This window comes from Canis aureus, chromosome 13, assembly GCF_053574225.1.
Source record: "Canis aureus isolate CA01 chromosome 13, VMU_Caureus_v.1.0, whole genome shotgun sequence".
Classification (NCBI taxonomy): Eukaryota; Metazoa; Chordata; class Mammalia; order Carnivora; family Canidae; genus Canis; species Canis aureus.
In genome coordinates this window covers 41,805,102-41,821,779 of record NC_135623.1, presented here as the reverse complement: position 1 = coordinate 41,821,779, position 16,678 = coordinate 41,805,102, and the positions used below count along the sequence as shown (strand labels likewise).

The following is a 16,678-nucleotide window of genomic DNA, read 5'->3' as shown; positions in this document are numbered from 1 at the left end:
CTATCATAAATCTGGAATATACATACTTATAGCAGCCCATAATATGCACAAACTTTGTACTTTTACACTGCTTTATTTATTGATTGATTTTTAAAAGATTTTATGTATTTATTCATGAGAGACAGAATGAGAGGCAGAGACACAGGCAGAGGGAGAAGCAGGCTCCATGCAGGGAGTCTGATGTGGGACTCGATTCCGCGACTCCAGGATCATACCCTGGGCCAAAGGCAGGCACTAAACTGCTGAGCTACCCAGGGATCCCCTACATTGCTTTAATTAAGTAAAAATATATATGATTTTTTTTTTCTTTAGGTCAATTAGAAATCTACAGACTAAAATACATCTTTCAGGCAATGAAGACTTTGGTAAAAAGGTATACAAGAAACAGGTGAATATAGGGAGATGTATCTGAGGATATCTAGAAAAACACTTAAAGATAGTTTAATAATCATTATAAAGAAAGTCACGTGTAAGAATGCTTCTTAATAAATATTTACCTGCCCTAATTTCTTTTGGAATCCTTTAACTTTCAGATGGTACTGATAATATCAAAGCAAAATCTCATCATATACTTTTATGTATTAACAGCAAAATCTAAAAGTATTTACAGGCCTGAAGGCTGCTTAATCACATCATGGCTAAAGGAAACTTGAAAGTTAAAGCTGTAAAATTCTTAAAACCCTGGTTCCTTGTAGCAGCCCCTTGCATTCTTATATTTGTAAAGGATAAGATGCTTTACTTCATCATGATGCTGAGTGCTACAGATTTAGAAGACATACCTTGCTACCTGTTACAGTATGAAACATTTGTCAGCATGACAGGGAAGACATAAATTCAGAACACTGAGGCCAATGTTATGTAACTGCCTGGATAACTTGAATAGTTCAAGCAATGATTTTGTTCACTTAATAAACCCATACTTTAATAGGAAGAAGACATGAACAGTTCTTTATATATAAATCCTTTTTGCTATTCTTTCTAAAATCATGGCCTGGGATTTCTGCATTAGACACAAATACTTCAAGTAGTCAAAAAGTTTTAAGGATTGAATTGTCAGTCTATTCTCTACAGCTTCTTGCCAACAAATCAAGAATTGACTGTTTTACCTCATGTCCCATCCTATTATTGATATTTCTATAATGTGTTTATGATATAATCTATTAACTTTAAAGATATATGAAGAATTGGCTAGGACTGCACGCACACATGTGTACAGGTATATGGGTAAGAGAGATTCCTGGGGCAATGTTATGCCTGCTCGTGGGTTATTAAACACAAAACTAATTATACTGAATTAAAATATGTAACAATAGGATTTTTTTCCAGCTTCACTTTAAATAGTATTTATTTTGGAAAGGTACTTAAAAAAAAAAAGCCTCTTTGGTATCATTACATTAATTACTATGTTAAAATGTATGGAATGTTTATGTCTTTACAATAGAGAATATGATGATGGATTTCCTCTGCTAATACCATATACATAAGCAAAGGATAGATGATTTCTGGACAGTACCAAATATTAGGGGTTGCCAAGGAGCAAAGCGTTGGAAGGTGTCCATTTTCCTGTTGTTGAGGTTGCCCTGCAGACAGGATACTGGGATCAAGTAGCTCAATCAGTTCCACATCCTCTTGTAACAGAACTTCCTGTTGCAGGATGGTATGTAGTGAGTCGAGTCGGAATCCAATATCCTTGCCATTAAAAAACCGGAAGAGAGGCATTATTACATACATAATTTTGTATTAAAGGCTAAGCTCCTAATATGCTAACAAAATTTAGAGAATTTATTTTCAGTATAGCCTCCAAGAAGAAGATACAACAGTCCAATCAATCTATCTTTAGTATGATGTATGGGATTTTAGTTTCACTGTAAATGTGAAGCAAAGATTGAGATGGATGTTACTGAGCCACCAGATGTGAATTATAAACTTTTAATAAAGAAATGTGAAGTAACTATAGACTAATAAACCTGTCTAGTTAAGCCTAATTAATTAAATTGCTGGAACAGAGCATGGAAACTATAATCCTGTAACATAAGATGCTGTCCCTGGATACTGTAACAATATGGCCAATAAAGTAAGAATTACATCAGCAGGATCCAGACCTAAAAACAGACTTTGGATATTAAAAACACAACATTAAGGAATGTAATGCAAAACGACACTAACATGTGCATAGCACTTTATAGTTTACAAAATGCTTTCACATACACTAGCTCATTTATTCCTTCCTCTTTTTCTTCTATCAAAAAAATTATATATACCAGGAACCATACTTGACACCAAGGGCACAAAAAATGAGCATAACATACAAGTCTCTACTCTTAAAGAATTCACAATTTAATGAAGAGGACTAAAAAGTAAACAGTTACAACATAATGAGCAAAGAGTGCAATAAGGTGTATGCTGGAGTATTATGAAAATGGCACAGAGGAACCAAAACTTGCAATGAAGTTGGAGAAAGGAGAAGAGGTGATGCCTGAGATCAGTCTTAGAGCATGAACAAGAACTGACCAGATCAAAAAAAAAAAAAAAAAAAGAGCTGACCAGATCAAAGAGTTGGAAGAGGGGGATGGGAAGAACAAAAGCCAAGTCATTCCTTTCAGTTTTACATAGAGTGTACATGGTAAAAAGGTGAAAGATGAAGGGTGCCTGGCTGGCTAGGGAGGAGGAGAATCCAACTCTTGATCTTAGGGTTACAAGTTTGAGCCACATGTTGAGTGTAGAGGTTACTTAAATAAATAGCTAAACATAAAAAAAAAAAAAAAGGTGAGAGGTAAAGTAGCAATGTTACACAGGTGAACTTCCACAAAAACTCCATGATGTACATTTCCATCCTCCTCTATGTTCTATAGAGGAGAAAACTGAAGCCCAAAGAGAATAAGTAACTTTCCAGAATTCTAATTTCAGATCCTAAATCTTTGGTAATCACTTATATTTCTCTAAATGGAGTCTGCTGCATGAAAAATACAAAGTTTTATTATGTATTAAATTTAGGAATAGAATGGTCCTATTATAAGATAAAAATAAAGAGAGATCTTTTAATGACAAGGCCTTTAGCTATTAAAGTAAAACTAGGGTTTGAAGGCAATGGATTTGCTCTTCTTAGCCAGTTAATCATTCCCACACAGGAGCCAACCTATCCTGCCTAAGTTGACCATAATGGGGACTTAATAAGAATGCAGTGATCCAAAAAAAAAAAAAAAAAAAAGAATGCAGTGATCCATATACCTAACTATCTAACTATGAGTGCATGTCCTCTCAATTGTGTGTTATACATCACTTCTGGAGAAGGAGAAGAAAGATTTTTTTTTTTTTTTAAGATTTTCATTTATTTTTTGAGAGAGAGAGAGAGAGAGAGAGAGAGAGAGAGAATGGCAGGCAGAGGTAGAGGCAGGTTCCCTACTGAGCAGGGTGCCCGATGCAGGGCTTGATCCCAAGACCTTTGGATCATGACCCGAGCTGAAGGCAGATGCTTAACCGAACTGAGCTATCCAGCGCCCTGAGAATATTTTTAATTAATATTAGTCCTATATGGACATATTTATTGATTTTCTTTCTTTTTTTTTTTTTATTTTTTTTTTATTTTTTTATTTTTTTATTTTTTTAATTTTTTTATTTATTTATGATAGTCACACAGAGAGAGAGAAACAGAGGCAGAGACATAGGCAGAGGGAGAAGCAGGCTCCATATACCGGGAGCCCGATGTGGGATTCGATCCTGGGTCTCCAGGATCGCGCCCTGGGCCAAAGGCAGGCGCTAAACCGCTGCGCCACCCAGGGATCCCTCTTTTTTTTTTTTTAAAGAAAACTCTCTGCCCAAAGTGGGGCTTGAACTCACAACCTCAAGATCAAGAGTCACATGATCTACTGAGTCTGCCAGGCATCCCTTTATTGATTTTCAATTATCTAAAACAAGAACATCTTCTTGGAATGCTGGTCTTCCTGGTAGGACTTTTTTTTACCATCTACTGACACACCCTGCATGCACCTGTGCAACACATTTCTTTCATCTTTAAACCACTGCCTCTTCTCCTTTCTTTTTTCCCTTCCCTTTCCTTTCTTTTTTTTGTAGTTATCACACAATGTTATATTAATTTCACGTGTACAACACAGTGATTTGACAACTCTATACATTATGCTAAGCTCACCATAAGTGTAGCTACCATCTGTCACCATATAACACTATTATAGTACCAGTGACTAAATTCCTACTGTTGTGCCTTTCATCCCTGTGACTTATTCATTTTATAATTGGAGGCCTGAAGCTCCCACTCTCCTTCACTCATTTTGCCCATCCTTCTATCCCTCACCCCTCTGGCAACCATGTTTGTTTTCTGTACTTTTGGGTCTATTTCTGCTTTTTTGTTTGTTTTGGTTTTTAGATTCTACATATATGTAAAATCATACAGTATTTGTCTGACTTATTTTATTTAGTATAATACCTTCTAAGTCCATGCATATTGTTGCAAATGGCAAGAATTCATTCTTTCTTTTTTTAAGGCTGAGTAATATTCATTGAATATATCTACCATTCTTCTTTATCCATTCATCTATTGGATACTTAGGTTGATTCCCTATCTTGGCTATTGTAACTAATGCTCCAATAAACATAGGGGTACATTTATCTTTTCTGAATCCAATAAACATAGGGGTACATTTATCTTTCCGAATTATCTTTCGGAATTACTAGATTACATGTGTATTTCTAATTTTTTGAGGAGCTTTCATACTGTTTTTCATGGTGGCTACACCAATTTACATTCTCACCAACATTACATGAGGGTTCCTTTTCCCCCACATCCTTGGAACATTTGTTATTTTTTGTCTTTTTGATACTAGCCATTCTGACAGGTGTAAGGTGATACCTCATTGTGGTATTGACTTGCATTTCCCTGATTAAGGATGCTGAGCATCTTTTCATGTGCCTCTTTTCTCTTCTTAGAATCATGATTGATTCTAGGGTCACCTGGGTGGCTTGGTCAGTTAAGTATCTGACTCTTGATTTTGACTCAGGTCATGATCTCAGGGTCATGAGACTGAGCCCAACATTGGGTCCCATGCTCAGCATGGAGTCTGCTTGGGATTCTCTCTCTACCCCTCTGTTCCTCTTTCAGCTCACTCTCACTCTCTCTCCAAAATAAATAAACCTTAAAAAAATCATGATTCTAACATTAGGAACCAATTATTTGACCCTCCACCCCACTTTCATAAACAGAATAGCACAATTCACTTTATACCACTGTTGGAGAAGGGGTGGAAGGAGGATCACGGCAGCTTTTCAAGTAATCTTTGAAATAAATCTCCACACATTGGCCTTATTATTTGACTTGGATCCCCCCCCCCACAGTAATATTAAAATATTAAGTATTAAAAATTAAATTTTTGCTATAAAAGCTTTAAATTGTACTTTTATGAGACCTCTATGCACCTATATATGGGAAGTTTAAAGAAGCTTCACTAAAGGAAGGCTATAGCTCAGAGATAGGGGGAAAGCTATTAACATAAAAGGGAGCTTTCGCTCTTCATAGCTCCTTGTATAGATATGTTGCTTAATGAGGTACACATTTTCTTTAACATCATCCTTGGCATCAGACCTGTCTGCAAAAGTGGGTTGTTTCCTCAAAACTATTCTGCTCTGAGGCAGTACTAATAGCTCTAGGAATATGTGATTCTAGAATGTGACTCACTACCTAAAATCACCTAAACATACAAATAAACTTGAAAGTGACCAAGACACTCTAAATAACTAAAGCAGTGTTATCTAGTACTAGACTGCCTCTACAAAGGAAGAATTTGGACTATATTCTGATCATAAAATGAAATCAGATTAAACTGATAAATTTTTTCTTAAGGATAAATTATAAAATTGTATGATACTCTTTAATTATAAAAATGAGAATTGCATTAAAGAGAGAGGCTGTTGCAATACTGCAATCAAAGTAGTGGGGAAATAGATACCTGTTATATTAAGAAACATCTCCTGGGTAGTCTGGGTGGCTCAACGGGTTAGTACTGCCTTCAGACCAGGGAATGATCCTGGAGACCTGGGATCGAGTCCCACATCAGTCTCCCTGCATGGAGCCTGCTTCTCCCTCTGCCTCTCTTTCTCTCTGTGTCTCTCATGAATAAATAAATAAAATCTTAAAAAAAAAAAGAAACACTTCATAATAATCCTATTTGGACTCAGGTCCAAGTCTCAAATAAATGAAGACCTTTAAAAGGTACTAATTCTGATTGACTAAATATTAGTATCATCTGTATGATTGGGTGCTGTATGCTGTGGGGGGGTGTACCACGTGAACTTTGGCTCACCCTCAACAGTATGAGTACCAAGACCTAGTTTGTACGTAGGTTTATATCCTGGTTCCACATCTTAATTCTCTGCTTCCGTTTCCTCATCTGCAAAATGAGCCTAAGAATAGTAGCTACTTCATAGGGTTGTTGTGAGAATTAAGTCAATATTCATAAAATATTAAGTGGTGCACAGTGAGCATTTATGTGGTCAGTACTATGTAAGTGTTGGCTGTTAATGTTGGTAGTACACATAAAATAATTAAAATACAATAAAGAAAAGCACCCACAATACAAAAACCTACAAAACATGGCATGGATAATTATTACTATATTTCTAAAGAAAATAAGGATCCAATAGGCTGAAGTTTGTAGGAAAGGCCTTGAGGAAGAGCTAGGACTACTTAGGAAAAGACTGCAATAAAAGAGGAAAAATGGAAAGAATTCTACCACAATATAATGGCACTAAAACAGACATACAGAATAAGTGGAATAAAAGAAAAAGAAGACTGGGTTGGCTGATGAAAACATGGTGGATAAGGCTGGAAAGGTAGTTCAGGGCCAAATTATGCAGACTTTTTCATGCTGAAGTGATGAACTAGACTCGATTTGATGGGTAACAGGATCTTTTAAGGATCTAAATGGAAAAATGGTATGAGAAGGTAACTCAAAAGATTTCTGCCTGTATAGAATGAAAGGGTATGAGAAGCACAGCTAAAGAAGAGAGAGATTTGTTTTTACCCCTAGAGATAGAGAAGGGAACTATTCATGCATCAATATATTTCAATGATCTTGTATATTTTTAAATATATTGTGCTGTTTCATAAAGCTGATGAAGATCAAATGAGATAACATGTGTGAAAGCACTTTACAGGCTAAAAAGTGCTTAAAAAGTGCAAATACCACTACCATTACAATTGTTATAAAAGAACTTTTTTTTTTAATCTCTAAGAAGTACTACTTTAATAAAAAGGAACAGTGGCAAAAGGTTCAGCTATCATGGAACAACTGCCAGTATTTTTATAAAAGGAAAGAGGGAATGGTTCAGTATCTGTATAGCCAAAAAAATTTAAATATGTCATGGCTGAGAGAAAAGTCAAGCATCTCATGCCAGAAGCCAACAGGGTAATTCCTTGTTCCATTACTAGTAAATGATTTCTTTGGTATGTACTTCTTACAGTTCTCTATAATACAGGCACAAAAGAAATGCATATAGAAGCTGGAGCTTTACAGTGAAATGTGCGGCCAGTGACAAAGAACCAAGAATGAAAAGATCAGGACTATGTAGACTATGATTAAACCACAGAAAAATGTATATGGATCCATATACCTTACCACAGTCTTAGTATCTCTGAAGGATGAGGATGGCTCCACCTGGATAGAGATGATATTCTACGTAGGTGACAAGACACTTCATTGACCTTCTCAACATACCTACAAAGATGAAACCCTGAACAGAGAACTTGCCCATTTGGATTGCTAAAAAAGTAATTTAAGTCAGTCAATACATAATAATACTCAAGCTAGAGAGTGGTATGTTATAATGGAGAGCCTGGGCTTTGAAACAGGAGACCTAAGTTCAAATTCTAACTACAACTTTCTACCTAACCATTCTTGAACAATTCACTTAATAAGTAATCTTAAACCAAACTATCTGAATCTCAGGTTTTCCAACTGGTAAACTGCACTAAACCTTATAGTGTTTGGATTACCAAATCAAAATGTGAAAGCACTTTGTAAACATCTCTTTACAAATGATAATTTACAAGAATGATAATTATCATCATCTTAAGGTCACAGACCAGCAGAGGATCCTGAAATATGCTTTCTTGTAACTTGATTATTCCTTCTGAGAGCCATGAGAACTTCCTAACTTCGATTTTTTTAGCTATACTATCTGGATTTTGCATTGCTTAGGATGTACAAAGTTGAAGCACTCCCCCTTGAGGGTCAGAGGTCAAACTCCAGATCTATTACAGTAGAGAGTAAGGAAAAAAGGAAAAAAAAGCAAGTCTCCAGGGAAAACAAAGACTCTCAATGGCCACAAATCCAAGTCTTTGGAAAATTCTGTGATTAGTAGTCTCAGGAAACTAAATTTTACATATGAAGTTGTCAGAAAATGATAAATTAATGATAAATAAATTAGAGGGGAACCACTTTGATTTTGTCCAAACTTTGTAATCACAGACTGTGGGATAAGGAAAAGACGGGCTCCTAACGAAATGGGAGAAGATCTCACTAATAGATATATTCCTTTCCCTATTGAGAGGAATACTTGTCAATGGAGAAAGATAGCAGCAGGAAATTAATAATCTAACAAATAAGGTATTAATAACTACCAGAATATTCTATTCTAAATAGCTAATAGCCTCTTGAAAAAACTATGAAATAATACTAATAAATCCAAATTCAAAGATCCACAACTACTGAAGAAATTCTTGGTGTTTTTTTTTTTCTTTTTTCTTTTTTTTTAGGTGACACCAACAAACTTTATTAACACTTAATAAGGCGGGTAGTCTTCCTTCAGAGATTTTATTCTCCTTTCAGAATTTCTATTTAGAATCAATCACTGCCCAAATCAGTAGCAAAACATTCTGATTCACTAGATTCTGTCACTAATAAACCGGAGCTCAGAAAACTGACAAAGAAGTAGAGCAAACACTTACCAACTTGTGAAGTAAGTCATCTTTCTTATTGTACTGAGAAAAAATCCAACTTTTGATGGTTTCAGCCACTTTTAACAGGATGCCTTGCTGAAGGAGATGAATGACATATTATAGGATTTATTAAACATATCCAAACAGCAGAAAAACTTCAAATAACTTACTTCTAATCAATCAGAATTTTTATTAGAAAAAGGGAGAAAAGAAATCATCTAGGTTATATCGTTTGTCACTATGTCTCAGGCTTCTTAATATTTCCTACATTTACTTGCACATCAGAATCACCTAGAGATTTCAGTTAGAAATATAACTCTTGGGTCCCCAGACTAAAGGTTCAGACTCAGTAAGTTTGAAATGAGACCTGAAAGTAGATTTTTTAAAGAACACTCAGAAGTTATCCTGATGCAGCCCATTTACCTTGAATATCTCAAAATGATGACAGTATGTATTTCAAAATGAAAACCAAACGATGCACCCAGTTCTCAAATACCAAGAACATTTCATTCCACAATGCTATCTATGGCAGAAAGATATTTTAATCAATTTTAGAAAAAGTATCTCGTACTGAGTAAAAGTTATATTTTTAGTCAGCCAAAAATTCAATTTACCTTAATGTTAATAGCCATTTCCTGTATATGCTAGTAAATGAAGTTTTCGTTTGTTGAGTGATTACTATATCCCTGGTATAGAAAAAGGGTCATAGGAACAAAGATGACTATACTTAACTGCTGTTTTTAAGAACTTAGTATAGAAGACATGGTATAAATAATTACAAACCAATTTAAGGTTTGAGAAAATGTAGGAAAAGAGGTCAAGAGGTGCTAACACTGAAGCTATGCCCTAACAGATGAGCAGGAATTTAACAAAGGAGGAAGGAAAATTCTGGGTAAGAGAACAGGATGAATAAAGGGGACAGCCATGGAAGCACATGTCATGGGCATGGTGGCATAAACTGGGACAGGCTAAGACCCAAAGGAAGAAGGGAATAGTCATGATCACTGAGAGGGGTTTTAAAGGGCTTTGGTCTTACATGCCCTAATAGTTTAGACTTTATCCTGTAGGCTGTGAGGAGCTATCAAAGATTTTTTTAAAAAATATTTTATTTATTTATTCATGAGATACACACACACACAGAGGGGCAGAGACACAGGCAGAGGGAGAAGCAGACTCCATGCAGGGAGCCCGATGTGGGACTCGATCTCAGGACCCCAGGATCACGCCCTGGGCCGAAGGCAGGTGCTAAACCACTGAGCCACCCAGGGATCCCCTATCAAAGATTTTTAAGCAAGGAAATGAAACAATAAAAATCAGCATTTAAGAAAAATAACTGGCTACAGTGCAGAGGCAGTACTGGCAGGAAATGACTGTAGCCAAGAAGCATGATTAAGAGAATATTTAATAGTCCAGCTAAATACTGACAAAGGCCTTAAGTAGGATAGCAAAAAAATGGTAAAGGATAAGGGTTGGATTTTCAAGACATAAGAAGTTCACTTGATATATCATTTAGAGACCAAATTAATGTGGGAGTAATAGGAAATCTTAAGTTAACTGAAAGAGTGGTAATTTGGGAACATGGGAAGAATATTTTGTTTGTTTTACATATATGAATCTGTTTCCTGGAGCACAGTCTAGGTGAAAATGTTTAACAAACATCTAGCTTTCAGTGAAGACAGAGAACACACGTAAGTGGTCAATGAGGGCAAGAAAGAAGAGGAGATCACTCAGAAAAACTGACCAAGCAGAGAAGAGGCCTGATGCTAAAACTTTATGGAAGGAACATTTATGAATAATCACAGGAAAACTAGAAAAAATATACAGAGAATGAATATTCATAGTGAGAATACCAGTAAGAGTACATCATGATAACATTAAAAAGTAAAAGTTAAAAAAGAGTGATTAAGGCTAATAAGTTTTATCACGATCTCATATTATACAAAAAATTTGCTTTCCAAAGAAAATAACTGGTACTTCACTGCTTGAACAGAACTTTGGGGGCAATTCTAAAAATATATCCCTTGAGAAGGAACTAAATAATGCAATAAATCTTTCTAAAATTTAGCTGTCCCAGATTTAGAAAAACTCCATTTTAGAAAAATATAGCTCATACAGTTGAAATATGTAATATGAACACTAAAGGAACTTTCTAGATGTGGTAATTTTGAAAACATTCTCTGGGTATTTTTTAATTTCTGAGGACTAGCAAATTTAAACTCTCATTTTAGTTAGTTATAAATTAATAACACTTCTATATGTAAAAATACCTATCATAAATGAAAAGGATTAAATACCTGTAAAGCCCAAGTTTGAACAACAACAACAAAAAAGGCCAATGCCCATATCCTGCCTAAGACTATCCCATGGTCCATTCTTGTCTTCTGTTGCCAAGTAATCTCAAATCCAAGTTTTAATCTATAAATAACCTATTAGCTATATCCTTTGGTTTTGCTTTCAAAACACTTCCCAGGAACAATCACATTTGAAAGGGGCAGAGAGAAGAAAGAGAAAGAGTTTAAGTCCAGAGGACTAGCAAACTGGTTCTGATCCATGTGAGCTCTAACTCTCTAAATCCTACCCTGGAAGCATCAGTCAAAAAAACATTTCTCTGGTATTTTTTCTTCTCTTGCAAATGGCCCCCCAGCCTGGTTACCTCACATTTTAGAGGTTTTTCTAAGAACAGGAGAAAAAAGACTTCCTTCTCTATTACCACAGAGTAACTAATTGAAAACTTTAAAAAGCCTCCTCCCAAAAATAATGATGTCTTATAATAAAACACTGATTAAACTAGAATGTTCAAGAAATGAGGTAATCTGGTTTATTTTTTCTATTAAATTAGAATTCCTTTTGTTAAAACTGAAATGTACTAGAATATTTTTTAATTTTATTAAGTATGGCTAATAGAACATAAATGAATCTAGTAAATGAATTTTATAGAACATAATTGGAGATTCTTCCCGTATCTCAGCCTTACAATTTTATACATCAACTGAGATATTTATTACATAAAAGGATTCTGTGGAGTTATAAAGGGTATCACAAATTGAGGTAAATATACCCACTCCATCACATATCCTTGCTTACGAAATATGTTATCAATCTGCTTTCTTACAACTTGTGCTCTCTTTTAAAAAATAATACATAAAGAAAGAATTCCAATTAATACAAAAGTCCTAACGGTTGAGTTCTCTTTAAGGTTTTAGTATATTTTTCTGGTTTCCTTCCAAACAACTTCAATATTTTAAAGAAATGATATATTTTAATCCTCAACCACTTTAATTTCCATTCATTATAGAAATTATTGAGATAGTCCAAAACAGTAAGGAGTTATATTTATCTAAACAGTTTTGTACTTATGAAATAAAAAATAAAGTCTTACCAGTGTTGGGGAAGACATGGAGGTGCTTTTAAGATGTTTTTTTTGTTTGTTTGTTTCTTTGCAAGGATAAGGGCAAAGGCAGTTTAAATAATCAGTGAGGTGAAGAATAAAAGATTAATCATAGGGATGGGACGTTGCGTGGCTCAGAGGTTGAGCATCTGCCTTTGGTTCAGGGCGTGATCCCAGGGTCCAGGGATTGAGTCCAGCATTGGGTTCCCTGTGAGAAGCCTGCTTCTCTCTCTGCCTATGGTTCTGCCTCTTTCATGAATAAATAAATAAAATCTTTAAAAAAAAAACAGATTAATCATAGAGATTGAATGTGCTTTCTTACCTTTGGCAGGGCTCTTGCAGGAAGCTTTTGTTGTCCCTCTGTCACTGTGCTTTTTTCTGGTTTTGGTGACAGAGGAGAACATATTTCAAAGTCTGTGTGTCCCAAATCCTGTAAGTACTGGTAAAGTGGAGAATTCTGAAAGAGACATATAAAATAAAGCAAACTTCAAGATGATTACTATGTCAAAAGTTTTAGAGGACAAGTTCAATACCAGACTTCACTATCATGACCAGTATGCCCAAATTCTTTAAAGCTTCATCTATTAAAAAAAAAAATAAAATAAAATAAAGCTTCATCTATTAAAAAGTGAATTGTCTGTCACAATGCCATCTAACATTTTTTAAACAATCTACAAACAATTCAACAGAGGGACCCAAAAAAGGAAAAACTCTAAACACAGATTTTTCTGAGTGGGTACCAGCAAGAAAAAATGAATTTAGGAATATAAATAGATTTGTTAAGCAATTTCTTTGCCCAAATATTTGTAGTATTAGAGTAGATGGCTTCAAAATAGCCATGTCCTTGTTATAGATAGCTCCTAAGAGGACCTACAGTGAAAAGACGGGATTACTTGAAGCCAAGAATTAAGCAATGATTATATTACATTAATTATAATTTTATCATACCATCAGTCATTAATTCATTCAAGCACAAATATGTATTATCTACCACATGCTCAACACTGTAAACAAACTTAAAACTCCAAGAAGTTACCCAAAATAAGCTGTTTCTTAAATACAACCATATGGCAAACAGAGACTCTGTGACTAATAAAAGCAGTAGAACATGGTGGTTAAGAACAAAAACTCTGGAGCCAGACTATAGGTTCAAATCCTAACTATGCTTCTTACTGGCTATCTTATGACAGTTTATAATCCTGTGATTCAGCTGTCTCATCCTAAAATAGGAATAATAATAATAATACCTAGTTCATACAGTTCTTATAAGGACTAAATAAATACAAAGCACTTAGAACAGTACCTGGCCCATAGTAATCACTCAATTTATACTTCAACTTTATATAAGCCAGGTGGTAAGGGCACAGGTTTGGAACAGACCAGACCAAACAAAAAAACAAAAACAAAAAACTTCAATTCCATCAGATACATCAGTATCTGTTGGATGAAAAAATCTATGGGACAATTTTCTGGATAAAAATCAAGGTTTAATTTTAACTTTCAGTCTTCTCTAAAAGCACAAAGTTGGTGATATGTTTAAAAATAAACCTTGACTCCATTCAACAAAAATATTTAATACTTTAAAAAAGACCTTATGTTAGGTAATAGAGATACAGTAACAACCACCACCAAAACAGCAACACAACTAACACAGTACCATATGGCAAAGGCTTACCTAAGCATTCTACTTGCATCATTTCATTTAAGGTTCACAACAAATTCTAAAAAGTATGATCATCATTTCTATCATTATTATTGCTAATTTCCATTGCGTAGAAGATGAAACAGATTCACTGAGATACAGAAAGCAGGATAGGTCTGACTCCAAAGCCAATACTCTGTAATATTATACTACACCATCTAAAATAACAAATAGTTCCTCCTGCATCTAAAGAGGAAGACAGGGAAACTTCCTTATGGTTTAGTATAGAAACATCAAGCAAATCAATAATTACAGGATTGTATCAGATGCTATGGAAACAAAGGGGAGGCAGTTAAATTTAGAGTGATATTTCTAGGGACTATATCCCTGAGTTTGGGAAAATGAGGAATAGTGGGAATTTGCTTGTACTGGTAGCAATTTGCGGGGTATCAATTCCAGAAAATGAAAGACAAGTAAAACGCCTCCTTTTTAAAGTGATGTTTAATGCTCTTTTGAGAAAAATATGCAAAAAATGATAATAAAAGAAGGAATATGTTTCTTATCTCTCTACCAGACAAATCTCTGGTAGCATAAATGGTTAATCTTTATATCACTCATAATGTATCTTCAAATATTGCCTTGAATTACTCAAGTATTTCTAAAATGAGTTGTGAACTCCACCCTGCTGTCTCCAGAGTGGCAAAAGCACAAGAATGCTTGTTCGGCTGGGCTGACCTTTTGAAAAGTTTACATACTTAGAAAAAAAAAATAAAAAACCCAAACTTGTTTTTAAGGCAGTAGAACCCTTTCTTCAAGTGAACTCCTATGGGGAAGAACAATAAATAAGATGGATCAAAGTGGAGTTACTCTAATTCTAGGGTTGCCAAAGTTTTTCTGTAAAAGGCCACACAGTAAATATTTCACAGTTTACAGGCTATATGGTCTCTATTGTAACTAATCAATCCTGCTGCTGTAGTGTAAAAGTAGCCACAACAATACATAAACCAATGAGTGTAATTATGCTCCAATAAAACTTTATTTATGGAAATACTGAACTTCTTATAATTTCCATGTGTCACAAAATACCATTCTTTTGATATTTTCCCAAACTACTTAAAAATGTAAAGTCCACTCTTTATTCACCAGTAACAGAAAAATAGGTGGGGAAGGGAGAACAAATCTGGCCCAACAGCTAGTTTGCTGACTCCTGTTCTAACTAAATGCTCAGTAGTTATCCTGAGGCATACTCTTGATTGCCACTTGTTCTTTGGCAGGAGGCTTGGGGGGTAGGAATGGGGCCAAACTTCTTTTCATTCAAATTCTAATACCTTTCTTGCTACACACTTAGCTGATGCTGTGTCAGCACTGAACCCAAAGTCCCTTCCTTTTCCAGTTTATGTCACAGCTCACAAAATAACAAAACTGGATTACTTGTAACATAGTTCTACAAGATTAAACAGAAGAGAAACAATGAATACTGTGTTCCCTGTGTGTGTGTGTGTGTGTATACACACACACACACACACATACTGCACATCCACTATGAGCATACATATGCATATTCAGTTGGGAACACCATAAACTGAACACCTGTTATAACACACTTTGCAAAAACAGCAGCATTAATCATTTACCTTGACTAATACCAATAATGTCCAACTGTATAATTCTGTTAGTACCTTATTCTGCCTTTTCTACAAATGTGAAATTTTTCATTACCTTTTTGGTTGGTTTCACAACGTTCTTGTCAAAGGTGTGAAATCCATCTATTTGAGCCTATGCAACAATGAATGATGCTTTAGTAGTTCTGGTTTCTTCCCCATCTCTAGTGATAGAATTCATCACTTTCACCCTAGAAAGCACTGTTTTACATTTGTGGAAAATTCGGGCTTGCCAAGGCTATCACTGTGCCTTGTTTCATGGCTTTATATAACTAAGTATTTGACAAAATTTCAGAGTAGATAATCTTTGGAGACTAGGGATGAAAGTATTGCATGCAGGTCCAGGGCAGCCCGGGTGGCTCGGCGGTTTGGCGCTGCCTTCAGCCCAGGGCCTGATCCTGGAGACCCGGGATTGAGTCCCATGTTGGGCTCCCTGCATGGAGCCTGCTTCTCACTCTGCTTGTGTCTCTGCCTCTCTCTCTCTCTGTGTCTCTCATGAATAAATAATTAAAATCTTTTTTTTTTTTTTTTTTTAAAGAAAGTATTGCAGGTCCAACAGAATGTAACTCCAATCACTAGTGTATTTCATATTTGCACTTTCCTCTTTTGGACTGCTACTACAAATCATACCACTTTCTAACACATATAAACTCAGACTGTATGAACTCTAAAGCTCTTATTCATTACGTTTATGATAGTATTCTGAGTTGTAGCATTTATTTTACTGTTTTATTTCTATTTTTATGCTTCAATCACTTTTGTGCCAAAATAAAATTTAAAATTTAGTCAATGACAACAATAACCCATAAATGAAAAACAAAGATCCTGTGGTTAATGAACTGAACATGAGCCAAGATGAAACTGACCAAAGTAGACCTTGTAGCACATGAGCAATTTTTAAGAAGGCAAAGGGATTTTTGGTAACATTATTATTTTATTAATTAAAAAAATGTTTGGGGGCTAACACTACACTTTTTTTCTGAAGTTGCCAAATAACCTGTGTACTCTGGCAGATCTCGGAAAACCACATCATTACTAGT

The 16,678-nt window shown here is 35.1% G+C and overlaps 2 protein-coding genes across 8 annotated transcripts in view; one reads left to right on the top strand and one right to left on the bottom strand.

The window, feature by feature from the left end:
* Positions 1-16,678, bottom strand: part of VEZT (vezatin, adherens junctions transmembrane protein) — a 74,289-nt gene that overhangs the window by 33,660 nt on the left and 23,951 nt on the right. For 4 of the 7 annotated variants that reach the window (XR_013350765.1, XM_077845856.1, XM_077845857.1 and 1 more), the window contains exons 2-5: positions 12,658-12,792; positions 8,957-9,043; positions 7,626-7,664; positions 1,514-1,689 (exon numbers count right to left, since the gene is read on the bottom strand). Coding sequence is in view for 6 of the 7 variants with exons in the window: in XM_077845856.1 (XP_077701982.1) it covers positions 1,514-1,689; positions 7,626-7,664; positions 8,957-9,043; positions 12,658-12,792 (437 nt within the window). In the remaining variant the exon portion in view is untranslated. The remainder of the gene's footprint in view (positions 1-1,513; positions 1,690-7,625; positions 7,665-8,956; positions 9,044-12,657; positions 12,793-16,678) is intronic. The other 3 variants (XM_077845858.1, XM_077845859.1, XM_077845861.1) reach the window with 2 other exon arrangements.
* Positions 1-16,678, top strand: part of LOC144282345 (uncharacterized) — a 119,318-nt gene that overhangs the window by 92,113 nt on the left and 10,527 nt on the right. The gene's annotated exons all lie outside the window — the stretch shown is intronic.